The following is a 15542-nucleotide window of genomic DNA, read 5'->3' on the forward strand; positions in this document are numbered from 1 at the left end:
TGGACTTTTTCCAACAAGGTAACAAAATACTCATTTCACTACGATGACACTAGACAATAATGATTTTTAAAGAGCTTCTGCTGCTATTGACTTATATGTGAGGTCTGATTCAGAAAATGGCAGTATATAGGCCAAAACCTACTTTAAATAAGCTAAGTCAACAGTTGCCAAATATTAATGTGTAATTAGTGTGAATCTGAATACTTCTAGGCCCTAAATTTAGGTTTTGTTAAAAGTAAATGTAATAATGTAATATAAGAAATATCAAAAATTAAATTATTTTAATTAGATTTCAATAGTACCTTCAGTACTTTGCAACCCAAATAAGACACTATTGTGTAAGAATGAGAAAGTGAAAGCGATTAGTGTGCTACCTCCGCACCACCTTGATTAAGGGGGGATGGCAAACAGCACAAACAATTACAAATAAATGTAATAATGTGGTGAAATTAGTTTTATTTTAAATACAATTATTAAGCAGTGATCCTTTAATAATACATCCAAATTCCTAAGTAATACAATCAAGCAGAACAACTTGACTACATACTATTTATTGCTGTCTATGTTAAGCAGTCAAGTCACAAGACTGAATCCTGGTACTTGGAAGTTTCAGCTCTAGCTGTAGTCTCTTTCTTTTCGCTCAGCATTTTCTGTTGATTGACTGGTTCTTACTGTCTCTCTTTGGGGTTCTGAATGATTAAACTTTTCCAGTTTTAAAGGATGATTTTCCACTGCAGATGCCAATTTCATATATCACATGATCATTCCCACAGTATCCATACGTTTGTCAGCTAAACAATGTGAATATTCACCTTCTTGCTTTCCTGCTAACCACCAAAGGTAGTATATCATAAGAATTTTTGGCGGGAAAAAGCCTTCAAAAATCTAGTGTGAAATTGTGGAACCTTAAATACTTTGCATTTTCACAGGGAGGCTAAAACATAAAACATGAGTCAAATCTGTTTCTCATTTTTCCCATTGCTCCTTATTTGTCTGTTAAGTTGTGTCAGCCAAACGCTAGAGCAGACTTAGTGGAGATCTTCATCCTGCGGTTGGACTCATGCTATTTCCAATTCTGTGGATTACTGCAGCCAAACCTAGAACAAGAATCTTCATGACAACTCATCCTGGGACAAAATGTAGTCATCAGAATTATGGCCAAAACCACTGAAGTCATGTTAAGATTCTGACCTGCCTTGAACCTTCTTTGCATATCTTACATTTTGCATCAATTTCAGATATGAATATCAGCAATAGGTTCAAAGGGGAAAAAGAAGGTGATATACTTTCCCAAAGTGGCAATCTGGGCAGTGCTTTCTAAAAAGAAGGAAAACATGAGCATTTTCCAAAAATGCTAGTGTATAGTGGGAGTTATGTAAGAATACATTCAAACTACAGACCATCTATACTTTAAGAAACAGATAAAAAATGCAGTCTGCAGTTTGTAGGTTTGTACAATGTACAGAAAAATACTTCTTGCCCATTAAACAGAAATATTTTACAGAACTATAACTAGGTTTCTTCTCTGAAATATGCTATTAATATGATGAGCACCCCAAGTGATGAAGGCACATATTACATTTTTATTCTGAGAGGTACTAGTGACTGCATGGATCAGAGGCCATAGCTATCAGAACAAGTTAATCACAAACTTACCACCTATGACAAAAGGGATTGTTAACCCACTCAGTAGTTTTGCACTGAGAGGACAGTGGGGTTTTGCTGAGTATTGTACAGTCTGTGTAACGGGTATCTGAGGGGAAGGAGAACAGACAAAATTGAAACTCAGAGGAAGGAAGCGAGCTAAGCAGTGGCTTGTAAGCCATGACAGTGCACACCATGACCCTGGAGGAGCCTCGAGGAAGATTGTGGGGTTGGTGCTCAGAGGTTTGTAAGCAAATAAGCTAGCTCCCTGTTCATTTTTCTTCCTCCTGTGTTTAGCAACTCCGGGACATTGTCTGTTCCTTGTAAATAAACAAGATTGCATTTAAAAAAAAAAAAAAGACTGTCATCAATTCATCAATTTCTGCTTCCAATTGAAACATCTTCAGGGCCCAAAACTTTGACTAGCCAGTTGGTTAAAACGGGCAACAATATACTCCTGGACTACGTTTACACAAGAGGATTCTTCTGGCAAAAAAAAGGGCTTCTGTTGGAAAAACCTGTAGAGCATCCACACACAAAACATGCTTTGTCGACAGTTTGTCAAGAAAACCCAGCACATTTGCCAGCAGCATTATACCTCTCCCCGTTCAGGTATAGCGCCTCTTTTGGTGGTGTTCTGTTGAGACAACAGCTGCGTAGATGCTCTGGGACCCTTTTGTCAACAGACGGGGCTTCTGGTTCACCTGGCAGCCCTGTTTGCAGAGGTTCTAGTCAGCCATTCTGTCGAGAGAAGGACAGGCAATCTGGCTGCTCTCTGTCAACAGAGCAGCTTGCTCTGTTGATGCACTTTTATATGTAGCCAACAGCTGTCGACAGAGGTTTTGCTGGGAAATCCCTTCAGACAGTCACTCCTGTTGACAGATGCTTCTCATATAGCCGTAGCCCTATTGTAGATGCATAGCAAGATTAAAAGGCATTTTTAAAAAAAAAACCCTAGCCTCCTATTTCCATTTCCCTTGTCAGGTTCGTGGGTGTGCTAACTATGCAGATGCCTCAGTGCCCACAACAAATTACAAACACAAAACTAATGTAGCCATCTTGAGGCCGTGGTAAAAGGGCTTAATTCCAATCTCATTAAGATCAATTCTGTTGACTTCAGTGGACTTTGGATCAGGGCCAAGACCAGTCAGTAACAGGAACTCTCAATCCTTAGCCCTAAGCTCTAAACAAGATACATTTCACTCTGAATACATAAACAGGGACAGGTTAACTGCACAGTAAATAAGGCAGCATCTCACCTTTTTTTTTATGTGGGCTTTGTGTTTCCTCTTTATGATCGTGAAACAACAGCCAAATGACAACCACTTTCATTTTACTGCACAATGTGCAATTACTATTCCAACTCAATACATGATCATTAGGGTTTGTTTACACAGGGAAAGTTAATGCCATAATTATGCCAATACAGTATATTTATACTACATGGCTACATCTACACGGGCAGCATCTGTTGACAGAAGTCACTGTCAACAGAGAAACCTTGGTAGTACCTCTGTTGACAGATCACGTCTACTCATAAAAGCAGCTGGAAAGAGCAAGCCACTCTGTTGACACAGAGCAGCCAGACTGCCCTGCCCTGCCCTGCCCTCTGTCAACAGAATGGCTGACCACAACCTCTGCAAACAGAGCTGCCTGGGGAACCAGAAGCCTTCTCTGTCGACACAACTGTCTACATGGGCGCTCTGTTGACAAAGTCATTATACCTGATCAGGAAGAGGTGTAACACTGACGGCTGAACAGCTGAGTTTTGTTGACACACTCTCTTGAGAGCACTTTAACTATGTAGCCACTCGGCCAGTTTTGTCGACAGAGGCTGCCCGTGTAGATGTAGCCCATCAGTAAAACTCACCATGAAGAGATGCTCTTATTTTGGACTAAGAATGTCTTTTTCTGCTTTAGTCTGTTGCTTTGGCAGTAGCATAAGCTAAACTGGAAAAATGTGCCCATGTGGGAAGTTACACCAATAGAATTCTATCAGTAAATTTCCCTCTCTAGACATATCCTTAAGGGACCTGAGCCTGTAAGTTTCTCAGCTCTCTGATCCTGAACTTACAAAGCATACGCTTAGCTTTAAGCCTGTGAAGAGGCCCATAATTTCAGCATTTAAATATGTGCTTGTTGGATCAGGACCAGAATGTTCACTGCACAGCTATTTGAGCAAAATAAATGTGCTCACATATGTTGAATTCTATATTCATCTGCATGTATGTTCAAATTCTACGTGTGTAATATACATTACTACTGTAAAACTAGTTAAATACCCAATAGCAGGGGTTGTGGGACATTGACCATTGTCAAGTACATGGCCCTCCTCTCACCTCCCCACTCCAGGCCGCAGCTCCCACAGCACTGGGAGCTGCTGGGAGCTATGCTTGCAGTCGGTCAATGTAAACAATTTTAACCTTTGCTTCAACAGTAAACCAATGATTTAGTTCTGATTGTTAATTCATTAAAGCAGGACAGGAAACCCATTTATGACAACTTGAATGTTTGGTCTCCCTTCTGACAGAATTAAAAATAAAGCCCTGGTTTGTCCTTCCCAGCTCCCTGCACAAAAAGGACTTTTGGTGTGCTAAAGAACATCAGTTTTCTCACTGGAGCCATCTCTCCTCTCTGCTCTGCAAAGGTAACTCTAACTCGGGGGTTGCGCAGAGAAAAGGAGTGTAGCTGAGGGGATGGATGAACTGAGGGCCAGGACCAAGCTAATCACACACTGTTTTTCATTTAGCCAGGTGGAATTTAAGTAGAAAAGATCTTTTCTATATTGCTCTAATCTCTGCAAATGGACAGGCACAGGTAAAAGAAAAATCTGTGGAATTGCAATGTAGGCCAGAGTTATAGTATTTCCATACAGATAACCCTGGCCTCTTGTAGGTATGGGGCTAGTCCTTTCTGAGCAAACTGCATACACCCCTCTCCCGCAAAAGAAAAATATGAGGGCAGCTCCCCAAGGTAATGCGCAAGATTTTCTCTCTCCCTGCTCCTTCCAGACTACTAGGTTCAAAGTAATTTACTAACCAAATGAGCACCACCAGAGGACTTAGGCAAAATTATCTTCCACATATATGTGCCCCCATATTATGTTACAGACAATTTAGGTACATTACACTTCAGTGTGAGTGTTATATTTATTCTTTTTGTAGCCAGACAGAGTGCCCCGCTCTACTCCATCTTGCCTGCCCCTCTTAGGTGCCTCAGACCAGCACAAAGAGCAAAGAAACAGCACAGTCTTAGAATGTTTGAAAGCACAGATGCGCTTATCTCAAGCACAGTTTTGATGCTTCACAATACAGATGTGCTGTGTCAGCATGACCCTGGACTGAAGAATGCAGATAAGGGGGCTAACAGGCTAGCTGTTGACCAAAGGGCCTCTAACTGCCCTTGGCTGGTACTGATAATTGATACACCCACATTGTCGTCCCAGAAGGGGAATCTCCCACCCATACAAAAAGAATGTCCTGTCTTAATCATTTAGTTATCTCTATCTTATAAGTGTAAATTAAATTGCAACTGGCTTGTAAGAACTGGCGTCACAAAGATGAACCAGTACAATTGGTACCTTTAGATAAGGAAGAATGTGCATGACCCACAGGTTACAAAGAAGGGTCCGGCAGACCATTCTAACCGAGCTCCAATTCCCTGTACCTGCTGGTCAGGTAAGGTTATTGCCTTCTGAGGACCCAGGGGACGCCCTTCCTCATATCTGTTCTTCCCAAAGGATTCAGTGAATTACGTTGGCTATGCCGGAGTCGAAGGACACAGGGGTGAGAATTATACCTGCAATGTTTTTTTTTTGTGCACATTTAATAGTAAGAGCTCTTTAGTCTGAGGCATCTGGTCCTCCAATGGGTAACTTTCTCTAATTGACATGTCATTTGTATCTTCCTAGTAGTAGTAAGTAAATAGAGCAACAACAGTGTAACCATTAAGATTGTATCTCACTTTTCCTGCAACTGTAACCATTAAGACCTTATATAATTCTAAAACCATTAAGATTTTCACTTCTGCTTTGTAATAAATAGTAACTATGTTTAAGCTTCAGCCTGACTCCTAGTTGCTGTAACTCAGTCAAACGCAAACAAAGAACCTTAGCCGGTTTGGCTTTTTTCAGCCTGGTCAGTGGTAAGGTGCAGTAAAAGCTGGGCACTGAGATGTGCCGCCTCCATGGAGCAGACTCTTGGGGCACCAGTCAGCCTCCCTGGCTGCCCACTGTGAAGGGACAGTCTGTCCTAGCAGTCAAAGTCTCGGGTGGAATAAGCTCTCTACACCAACCCTTGGGGGCACCTGTCAGCCACACTGGCTGCCCACTGCAAAAGGACAGTCTGTCCTAGCAGTTAAAATCTCGGGTGGCTCTCAGGGGCATCCGTCAGTCAGTTTTGGCTGCCTGCTGCGAACGGACAAGGAGTCCTAGCAGTTAAAGACTCGGATGTGATAACACACACACCACGCATTACCCGGACATCAGCTAACACTTTTCTATGACCATGGACTATTAGTGAGCTCTATTTCACTTATTATTTTGTCCAACTTTGTATTTTTTAAAAAAATAAGGTGAGAAACCCCAATACTTTTTCCTGTCAAGTTTCCATATCATTGGTTCAGGGGGTGGTAAGGGAAGCAGTTAATCCATAAGCTATTTCAGTCAGTTCATAGTGTGTAAAGCCTGGCAGTGTAACAATCATCTCAGCCCATCAATTGATCTTCTTCAGCCAGAACTGGTGTTGAGCTCTTGTTGCAGCGTCACTTTCCAAGTAATGCAGCAACTATGCTCCATACTCCATCAGGCATTAATTATTGTAAGCGTATTTGCTCATAGCCAAGTGAAAAGAGACAGAGAACTTGACAGAATGAATAGTAGATTGACTGCAAACCAAACATTCCTGAATTCTTTTCCCAGGTCTATTGCCTCCATCCTGTGTGCACCTTGCTGTTTCATTTTCAGTCTGAAGTGGATATAATACTCACTTCATAAGTGTTGATAACATAGTTAATTTTCTTCAGCCTTCTGGAAGTGATGCGCAGCACTACTGAGTATTACTGCATGCTATGTTTACAGATGAATCAAGTACTTTATATTAATTTTGTGTATTTAAAAACATTACAAAAATAAACAGCTGCTACTATAAAGTATTAAAATGCTTAGTGTTGTGAATTATTTTTCTAATAAATTATCATTTGGCTGACAAGGGAATGGGCATTGGTTAGGCTTGTAGCGCTACATAAGTATTCCCTGGAGGTATTTTTACTCTTTTCCTAAATTCTTCATCTGTTTCACAGTTGTGCTGGAACTGATCCCAGCATCTGAAAAAGAAACTTAAAGAAGTGACCTTGAAGTACCCTCACTGTAGAGCCAAAATATGGTAGGAGTAAAGAATACAATCATACAGCATCAGATTTTGTCATCATTACTCCCGTGGCAGATTAACATAAGGGCAAAAGGGGCAGTTGCCCCAAGGCTCACTGGCACAAGGGGGCCCCAAAAGTCCCTAACTCCATTTTATTTAAACAATGTGCTTTAATGGAACAAAAGAAATGTCATGTACTTCTTGTTTGAAAATTAACTGTCATTTTATTGTGCATCACAAGTAATAAGAAGCATGAACAGCTTTTAAGCATAAATAACATTACATTATACTGGGGAGGGCAGGCCTGTGACTGTATTGTTCCAGGCCCCACCTGTTCTTAATCCCACCCCCTGGATTATTCACATTCGTTCCTTAGTCCTACGGATTTAACTCAACATGCCTAATGGTGGTAGTAAGGCATGAGAGCAGGATGGGGCAGAGGGGGAAGAGAGCATTACAGTCTTTCCAAAACAAAGCAGCAGTCCTGTAGCACTTGAAAGACTAACAAAATAATTTATTAGGTGAAGAGGTTTCGTGGGGCAAAGTCTGCAGACTTTGCCCCACGAAACCTCTTCACCTAATAAATTATTTGGTTAGTTTCTCAAGTGCTACAGGACTGCTGCTTTGTTTTGCTGGAATACAGACTAACCCGGCTACCTCTCTGGTACTCGTCCCATAGCTGCCCAGGAAAGGGCAGGGGACGGCCTGAGGTTATCCCCTGGAACGCGGGAACGCACGTACAACACACGCACAGGCTCCGGCCCAGCCACACCAACGGCACTGGTGGTGTCACACGTACTTATAGTACTGGCTGTCCGGGCTCTCGGCAGCAAACCGACCCTGACAGCGGGAGGGGGCTGGTGCCAAAAGCCGCGGCCCATGGCGGCGAGGCCCGTCCCGCTAGCCCAGCTGATGCCCCGGTCACTGCAGCCAAGAGCTCCGCAGGCGTGGACGTTGGGAGCAGGCCCGCCCCGGCCAGAAGTCGGCGGCTCGGGGCCCCCCAGAGGCAGCTGGTCCAGTTCCGCCCGCACGGCGCTGGCTGCTGGAGCTGCCAGGCCCTAGTCCAAGGAGGTGGGGCAGAGTCAGGCTTGGCAAGGGGCAGCTCCACTCCGGCAGCCGGGCCACCGGGGGAGGCTGGCTCCCTTCCCCGGGCTGGCGGGGGAGGCTGGGCCCGGCCGGCCTAGGGCGAGGGGATTTCCGAGGCCCCTGCAGGCGGGGGCGCAGAGGTGGGGAGACGCACAGCCGGGGAAGGGGCGCTTGGCCCCTCTGCGCTGCCGTACAGACCCAGCCTCGCGTCCAACATGGCCGCCCAGGCCCCAGCCGCCGGGGCCCAGGCAGGCCGCCGTTGCTTCCCGCAGCCCGGGGCAGGGAGTTGCTAGGGCCCCTCACCCCTCCTCCGCCAGCCTGCAGGGGAGGGAGCAGCGGGGCTGACGGGGCTCCATGAGGGGCCGGGGCAGCCCCAGGCCGGACCTGCCCAGCCGGCTGACTCCTCCCTTGGGGACGGGGGGGGCAGTGGTGCCGCCTTCCGCCGCCGCCTTCTCATAGCTCCAGAGCGCCGGGAGCCTGTCGCCCTGGGCCGGGGGGGCTGGAGGGGTCGGACCCCGCCTGGCTCGGGCAGGACCGGGGCCTCCCCGCGCCGCTGGGCCTCAGCCGGGGGCAGCCGCAATGTTTTCGCTCAAGCCGACCAAACCCACCTTCAAGTCCTACCTTCTGCCGCTGCCGCCGCAGGTAACAGCCCTTCCCCTCCCTCAGTCCGTCCCGCGGCGCGGCGGGCAGGGCCGGGGTCTCCTCGGGGGGCGCCGTCCCCGGAGCCAAGCTGCGGCCCGAGGCCTCGCGCAGAGGTTCCCCCATCCCCTCAGCCGCCTCCTGGCTCTCGGCCGCGCTCAAATGGCACCTGCGCGTCAGAGAGGGAGAGGGGGGCACCCCCCCCCTTTGGCTGCGCTTTCCCGGGGTGGCTTCCCCGCAGTGGGCCCGTGTCTGGCTGGACACGCGTGTCCCCTTTATGTCTGGGTCTCTCTGTCCAGCTAGGTACAAACTCTGTGGAGAGCGTTTATATTGCAGCTCCAGGCGGGCAACTGTTCTTCAACCAAACCACCATCATGAGCTAATTAAAGTTCAACCCAAGAGACGTTTGGGTGGTTTGTACTAACTTTAGATAACGAGAATGATTTTCTTTCCCTCTTTACTGTGACTGGATATTAGAACATCGATGAGTTACTTTAAAGAGAAAAGTGCTTGTCCCTTTCATACGTTAATTAAGATGTTTCAGTACTCACTAAACTTATTGATACTGGCTAGATATCAAAAGCTGGCCAACAAAAAACTGGTGTGGTTCGGTCAAATTATTATGAAGAGGTTCTAAACTCTCTTCTACTTCATTGTGAGCTTTTGTAGGGCACAAAAGGAGTGATTTTTAAATCTAGATTTATGGGATGTGGCTTAATAGTTGAAAAGATGGATGGTATGCTATTAACATATATGGCCAAAAATGGAAAACTGGGTATTTTTTCATATGTTTACAGTAAAGTAAAAATGACAATGAAAAATGTGTTTTCAGTCTTTTATTTTCTGGCAATGGCATCTCTGTCTGCATGGGAAATGTAAATCATTTCAGAAAACCTTAGTAGACAAAATGTATCCATTTAAACTAATGGTAAGTTTTCCCCCTCTTTTTAAAGTCTGGAGGTTAAATTGGTTTCTAAGATGCCTTTAAAATATCGTATTTAGGCCTCAATCTTATACATGTCTTCATACAGACAGATGCTTACAATTGTGTGGAGCCTCCTTTAAATCACTGGAGGAGTAAGGGGTCTGTGAAAGCACATGTATACATCTTATTTCAGGAACAGTGCTTTAGGGCCTGTTTAGACAGGCTCTTACTGGGGCCCCACACACTAGACTTACTCGTGCTTAAGTTTATGCATTATGAGTAATTCCATTAAAGTCTATGGAGAATTTTGCATAAAATACATAAATGGCTACAGGATCAGGATGTGAAACTTAAGACTCAAATTTGAAATAAAATGCTTGCCCCAAGGAAATCAGAAAATCCATGCATATCTTTCATTTTATAATTATTTTTTTTGTGATGTTGCTGTTGTGTTTCAGATTGAAGACAGAATAACCCCAGAGCCCAAGACTAAAAAGCTGGAACCTGTACTTTTGCCAGGTAAATGTTAATCAAGAATTTGACAGAAGTCTATGTGGATTTTGTTTTGGTTCCTTCTTTTCTTCTGGTAGTATTTGTAGGCTTTTATTCTACCCTTAATGTAATAAGTAACAGTGCAATTTGTAACTCAATAAGAAAATCTACAGACTCTTGTCTCTGAGAGAGGTAGCTGTGTTACTCTGTAGCTTCGAGAACAACAAGAAGTCATAAGGTGCCACAAGACTTCTTGTTCTTGTCTCTGAGAGGGTTTCTAATTTTGTTTAGTTGTTAACTCTTCAAACTAAACTGCATTTGTTCTGTTACAGTTTTGTTTAATTTCGTATCTTGATATCTGCTTGCTTATCTGCAATCCATAATCACTGTAATTTGATAGCATCTGTGAAGCAGTGTGGAGGGGTTTCTCTCCTTGGATATCGACAGTTAAGCTTGAAGTTGAAGGCACATGGGCAGGCCTTTGCACCTGTGGCTAGCCCTTCCTGTGTGATCTTGGTTGTAGCTCTTTGTTAAAGCCTTCATTCTTTTTCTCTTATTGAATATCCAGTAGCTGATGCCAAGCTTTCTGAAACTGTGAAATAGTTTGAAATACTAATGAATAACTTTATTTCAAGTGAATATGGTGGAAGGAAGGAGTAGTTTATATCAAAATCCAAAATGTCTGACTGCTTGTCCCTCATCTTTATTAAGAAAACTTTTTTTAAAAAACCCTGATTTAGATGTATTACTGCAGAGAGATTAAAAATTGTATCAGCCTAATGTACTATAGATGCTACTTGAATCAATTCTGCTCTAATTAGCAAGGAATATTTATATGGTGGTTAATTACAAAAGTTGTTTTGACTTTATATGAGAATTTTTGGTAGATTAGATCTAAGCATATACATGTTTAAACACACAGAAGAAAAATAGATAACAATGTCCTACTAAAATAGGTGATATTTTAGGTTATCACAGTTAAAAAAAATAATGAGATATATTCAAGTCTAAGGGAGTTACGAAATTCATCATAGGGTACTGAAAGAACTAGCTCAAGCAAACCTGAAGGCATTAGTAATGATCTTTTGAATTAGCTGTCCATGAAGGTGATAAATTAATATCTGTCTTTTAAAATGGGAAATAAGAAGGACCCAGAGAACTACAGACCAGTCAGCCTGACTTCAGTGTCTGGGAGATCTTGAGGCAAATTTATTAGACAGTCAGTATGTAAAGACCTGGAGAACAATGAGATAATAAGGAATAATCAGCATGGATTTTGTTTAAAAAAAAAAAAAAAAACCACACCAAAACAATTTCATTTTCTTCATTAATAGGGTTACCTTGCCAACCTAGTGGCAAGTGCAAAAGAGGTAGATGTGGTATGTCTTGATTTTAGTAAAGCTTTTGACACCATTCTGCATGACATTCTCATAAGCAAGCTAGGGAAATGTGGTCTAGATGAAATTATTGTAGGGTAGATATACAGCTGATTGAAAGACTATATGCTATGTAATGATGCATAGTTTGCTGTTACATTCAGAGGGCATATCTAGTGGGGTCCCATAGGAATCAATGCTGGATTCAGCACCAATCAATATATCCATTCATTACTTTGATAATGGAGTAGAGAGTGTTCTTATCACTGCTTTCTTTGTGCTGGTACTTGCTGGCAGTGAGTACCAGCACCTTGGCAGCCCAGATGCAGGATTGGCTGGGGAGGGGAGCAGGGAGCCAGTTGAGTAGTGGTTCCTCTTTTTATAATTAAAAAAGAAAAAGCATGCACTGGTTCTTCAGATTATTCTAGGCTGGGAGGTGTTACAAGCATTTTGGAGGACAGGTTTAAAATTCAAAATAATGTTAACAAATTGGAAAATTGCGCTGAATTCAGCAAGATGGAAGTCAATACAGAGAAGTGCGGAGTAATTCACTTAAGAAGGAAGAATCAAATGTGCAACCACAGAATGAGGAATAAATGTTTAGATGGTAGTATTTTTGAAAAGCATATGAGGGCCATAGTGGACCACAAACTGAATGAGTCATCAATATGATTCAGCTGCAAAGACATCTGGGGTGTATTAAAGGAAGTGTTGCATGTAAGAGAAAAGTGGTAGGTGTTCCACTCTACTCGCTGCTGATCAGGCCTCGGCTGTAGGACTGTGCAATTCTGGCACTGCAGTTTAGGGAACATATGGACAAATGCAAAAGAATGCAGAGAAGACTAACAAAAATGATTAAAGGTTTAGAAAACCTGACCTATGAGGCAAGGTTACAAAAAATTGTTGCTCTTAGTGCTAGGCCCCTGTAAGCTGCACATTAGGCTATTTAGAACCATACAGAGGGAAGTCCTTCCCCTGGTCCAGTCCAAGCTTGCCAGAGCTGCTACAGCTGGGCAGAGGTGTGTGTTCCCTACCCCAGCCCTGCTGGCCCTGCTACGTGGGTGAGAAGAGCCCTTCCTTCTCGCTCAGGTGCTGCTAAGGGGAGTACTTTCTCCCTACCATAGCAGACTGTGCCCCATATCACTCATCCCTTGTCCAAATTGAGAGCCTGTAGACCCAGTCAGAGCCAACCTCTCATGTCCCAACCCTCTACTCCAGCCCTGACCCAACCGTGGAGCCCACATACCCAAACATTCTACCAGTGCCTTCACCCGCACCCACATACCCAAACCTTCTACCCCAGCCCTGAGTCCCTCATTCCTGGCTCCACCCCAGAGCATGCACTCCCAACCAGAACTCTAGCCCCCTGACTCCAAATCTCCGCACTGCAAACAGCTCATCCCCGTGCCACCACGTGAGTTTTGTTCTATACACCAGTGTGGAGGTAGTGTGTCACTCATCACTTCTATATGGGTGCATTTAACAAAATTCATTCCACAGATGGGTAGAAAAAACAGATGGAAAAGGAGGCTGAGGGGTGATCTGATAAGTCTTCTGGTATGGAAAGGGTTGTTATAAAGAGGACAGTGGTCAGTTGTTCTCTACCACCGGTGAAGGTAAATCAGTGATAAGCTAAAGCTGTAGCTGTGGAGATTCAGGTTGTACCTTCCTGGCTGGGAATTTGCAGGACCAGGGGAGGTCAATGGTGGTAGCTCTGCCACTGCCAGCTACAGGGCTCCTCTACCGTGTCTGCAGAGGTGCCCTCATTGACCAAGCAGGAACAGGGGGCATAAAGGGAGTTCGGGGAAGAGGTAGGGCAGCTGTGGAGCCCTGTGGCCACTGAACTGTGTTCCTGGCTTCTGCCATCGACCATGGCCCACCACTTCTAGTCCACGCTAGGTTGAAACTCTGGGAGGGTAGGGAAGGTAAGGTGGCTTTTCAGTTTAGGAGCAGCCATGGGGATGCTGGACCACAGAAGTGCAGACTATAGAGGTCAAACTTGTAGTTGGGAAAACTTTTTGACTATAAGACTAGTTAAGCTCTGGAACAGGCTTCCAAGGGAGGTCATGAAATCCCCATCATTGGAAGCTTTTAAAAACAAAAGAGACACCTGTCATGGATGGTCTAGCTTTACTTGGTTCTGCCACAGCATAAGATGTTAGGTTAGGTAACTTTGCAAGGTGTAATCAGCTGTTTGTAATGTCCGAGTCAGCTTGGAGTCAGGGGTGGGAAACTTACAGCCTGCATGCTGGATCTGACCTATGGCTTGTTGGGGCTGATCTGCAAAATTGCCCCCCCTTCCCCCCCCCCGAGCATGCCCTGGTGCTTCAGATCTGCAGCCCCACTGTGTGGTTGAAGTGCCAGCTCCAGCTCCCCACTGCAGGATCTGGAGGAGTCCTGAACCCTGCAGGCTGTGGATCTAGGGAAGCAGGGACTAAATGTGGCCTGTGGGCTCAGCCTGGCAGCGGGAGGAGGAAGCAGCTCTGAATGTTATCAATCCCCCCTACCTGGATCAGGGAATGGCAGTTCAGGGAAGTACTCGCCTAGAGGCTTTTTCCACCACTTTTCCCATTGGCTGGAACTGCAGCCAATGGGGCAGTGGGTGTGGTGCATAAGCTGCAGGATCACAGAGCCACATGTGCTCCTGGTGAGCTGTGCCTGTTAAGAATCCCATACCCACCACTCACTTCTGCATCTCTGCACCCCCACCCCTCTTCTGCATCCTATCTCCCATCTCTCTCCTGCACCCTGCCAGCTGCCCAGATCTTGCACCATGAACCCCTCATTTTGTCCCCTCCCAGTGCTTGCACGGGTGGGGGGCATAATATCTACTAGCTCCAGGCCCCCAGAAGAGTTAATCTGGCCTGGGGAGAAGCCCTTAACCACAGTCCTCTGTCCTCTCTTCTCCATGGGGCTGGAGTTCAAGTGGAGGGATGTGTCTTTTTCTCTGCGTCTCAGTTGGGGGCCATGTCAGTGAGGATTTTTGTCTGGTTTTGTTATTGTGTGTCGTGTTTTGCCTTTTTTTTCCCTCCCACCTTCTCACCCTTGTCTAGTGCCTGGCTGATTTTTATCTGTGGGTCAGTGGCCATGACCCATTAAAGTTCTTGTTCTTTTCAAAATGAATAATAAATTAATAAGTAACTGTTCCAAGTGTGTGGTGTTAATTATTTCACCTACTTAACTACCTGGCTTTTGCTTAAGGTTAATCATCAAGGAGTACTAACTACTTCAATACTCTTGTGCATTGAGAGAATATTTATTGCGCTGAAAGTGTGTGTGTGTGTGTGGAGGGAGGAAATCTTTTTTCATTAGAATTTGGCATTTTATTTTTACCTGAACGAGTAATTACTGATTGACTGCCTTGTTTTATGGAAGAAAATAGGAGATCTTGTTCTTGGGCTTATAAATTTTAGGTATGTTGCAAACAGTTAAGATTGTCGTTTATCTGTATAAAACAGCAGAGCAATATTTATGCTGTTCACCTGCATGTTAAATTAATGTAGCAAACAACCAAAGTGTAGGGTTGAATCTTCTTTTTTAAAAAAAAAAAAAAAAAATCCTGATTTCCCCCCCCCCCCCCCCCCCAAGAAGGAGTAGCTCTTTGTGTATTCTGAATTATTAAGAATTTTGCCCACTTGTTCCTATTACTGCCGTTTCTTCTTGAGGTCACCATCCTTCTCTGGCTATGTGTACACTACAGTGATCTTTCGAAAGAAGGATTTTCTAGAAGATCTCTTCCTAAAAAGCTTCTTTCAAAAGAGTGCACCCACACACAAAAAAGCGGATCAAAAAGCAATCCACTCTTTCGGTAGTGTCCCCACACAGCCCCTGCTCTTTCAAAAGAGTGGGCCAGGGATTGAAAAAATATCGGGCACCTCAAGAAGTGCCCTTCCAAAAAAGGGTCCACGGATTGTTGACAAACACTATTTTGAAAGAAGGCGTTCTTTTTGATCCAGGAGCAGAAGAGGGCTTCCAGAAGAAGAGCCATGTTCTTTCAATTTCAGATTGAAAAAG

General features: G+C 44.3%; 1 protein-coding gene and 1 long non-coding RNA gene across 4 annotated transcripts in view; one reads left to right on the forward strand and one right to left on the reverse strand.

Moving 5' to 3' along the window:
- Nucleotides 1–431: 431 nt before the first annotated feature.
- On the reverse strand, nt 432–8988 carry LOC142019458 (uncharacterized). 2 transcript variants are annotated; one of them, XR_012647085.1, is made up of 2 exons: nt 8718–8988; nt 432–6966 (listed from the first exon to the last, which is right to left on the reverse strand). It is a non-coding gene; the product is annotated as an uncharacterized LOC142019458 (long non-coding RNA). The 2 variants fall into 2 exon arrangements; XR_012647086.1 differs by having other exon boundaries at nt 8705–8988.
- MTMR10 (myotubularin related protein 10) overlaps nt 7617–15542 on the forward strand; it is a 70722-nt gene continuing 62796 nt past the window's right edge. For both annotated transcript variants that reach the window (XM_075006397.1, XM_075006398.1), the window contains exons 1-2: nt 7617–8738; nt 10119–10179. In XM_075006397.1, the coding sequence (XP_074862498.1) occupies nt 8676–8738; nt 10119–10179 (124 nt within the window). In that variant the 5' untranslated portion in view covers nt 7617–8675. The remainder of the gene's footprint in view (nt 8739–10118; nt 10180–15542) is intronic.

The sequence above is a fragment of the Carettochelys insculpta genome, chromosome 12 (assembly GCF_033958435.1).
Source record: "Carettochelys insculpta isolate YL-2023 chromosome 12, ASM3395843v1, whole genome shotgun sequence".
Classification (NCBI taxonomy): Eukaryota; Metazoa; Chordata; order Testudines; family Carettochelyidae; genus Carettochelys; species Carettochelys insculpta.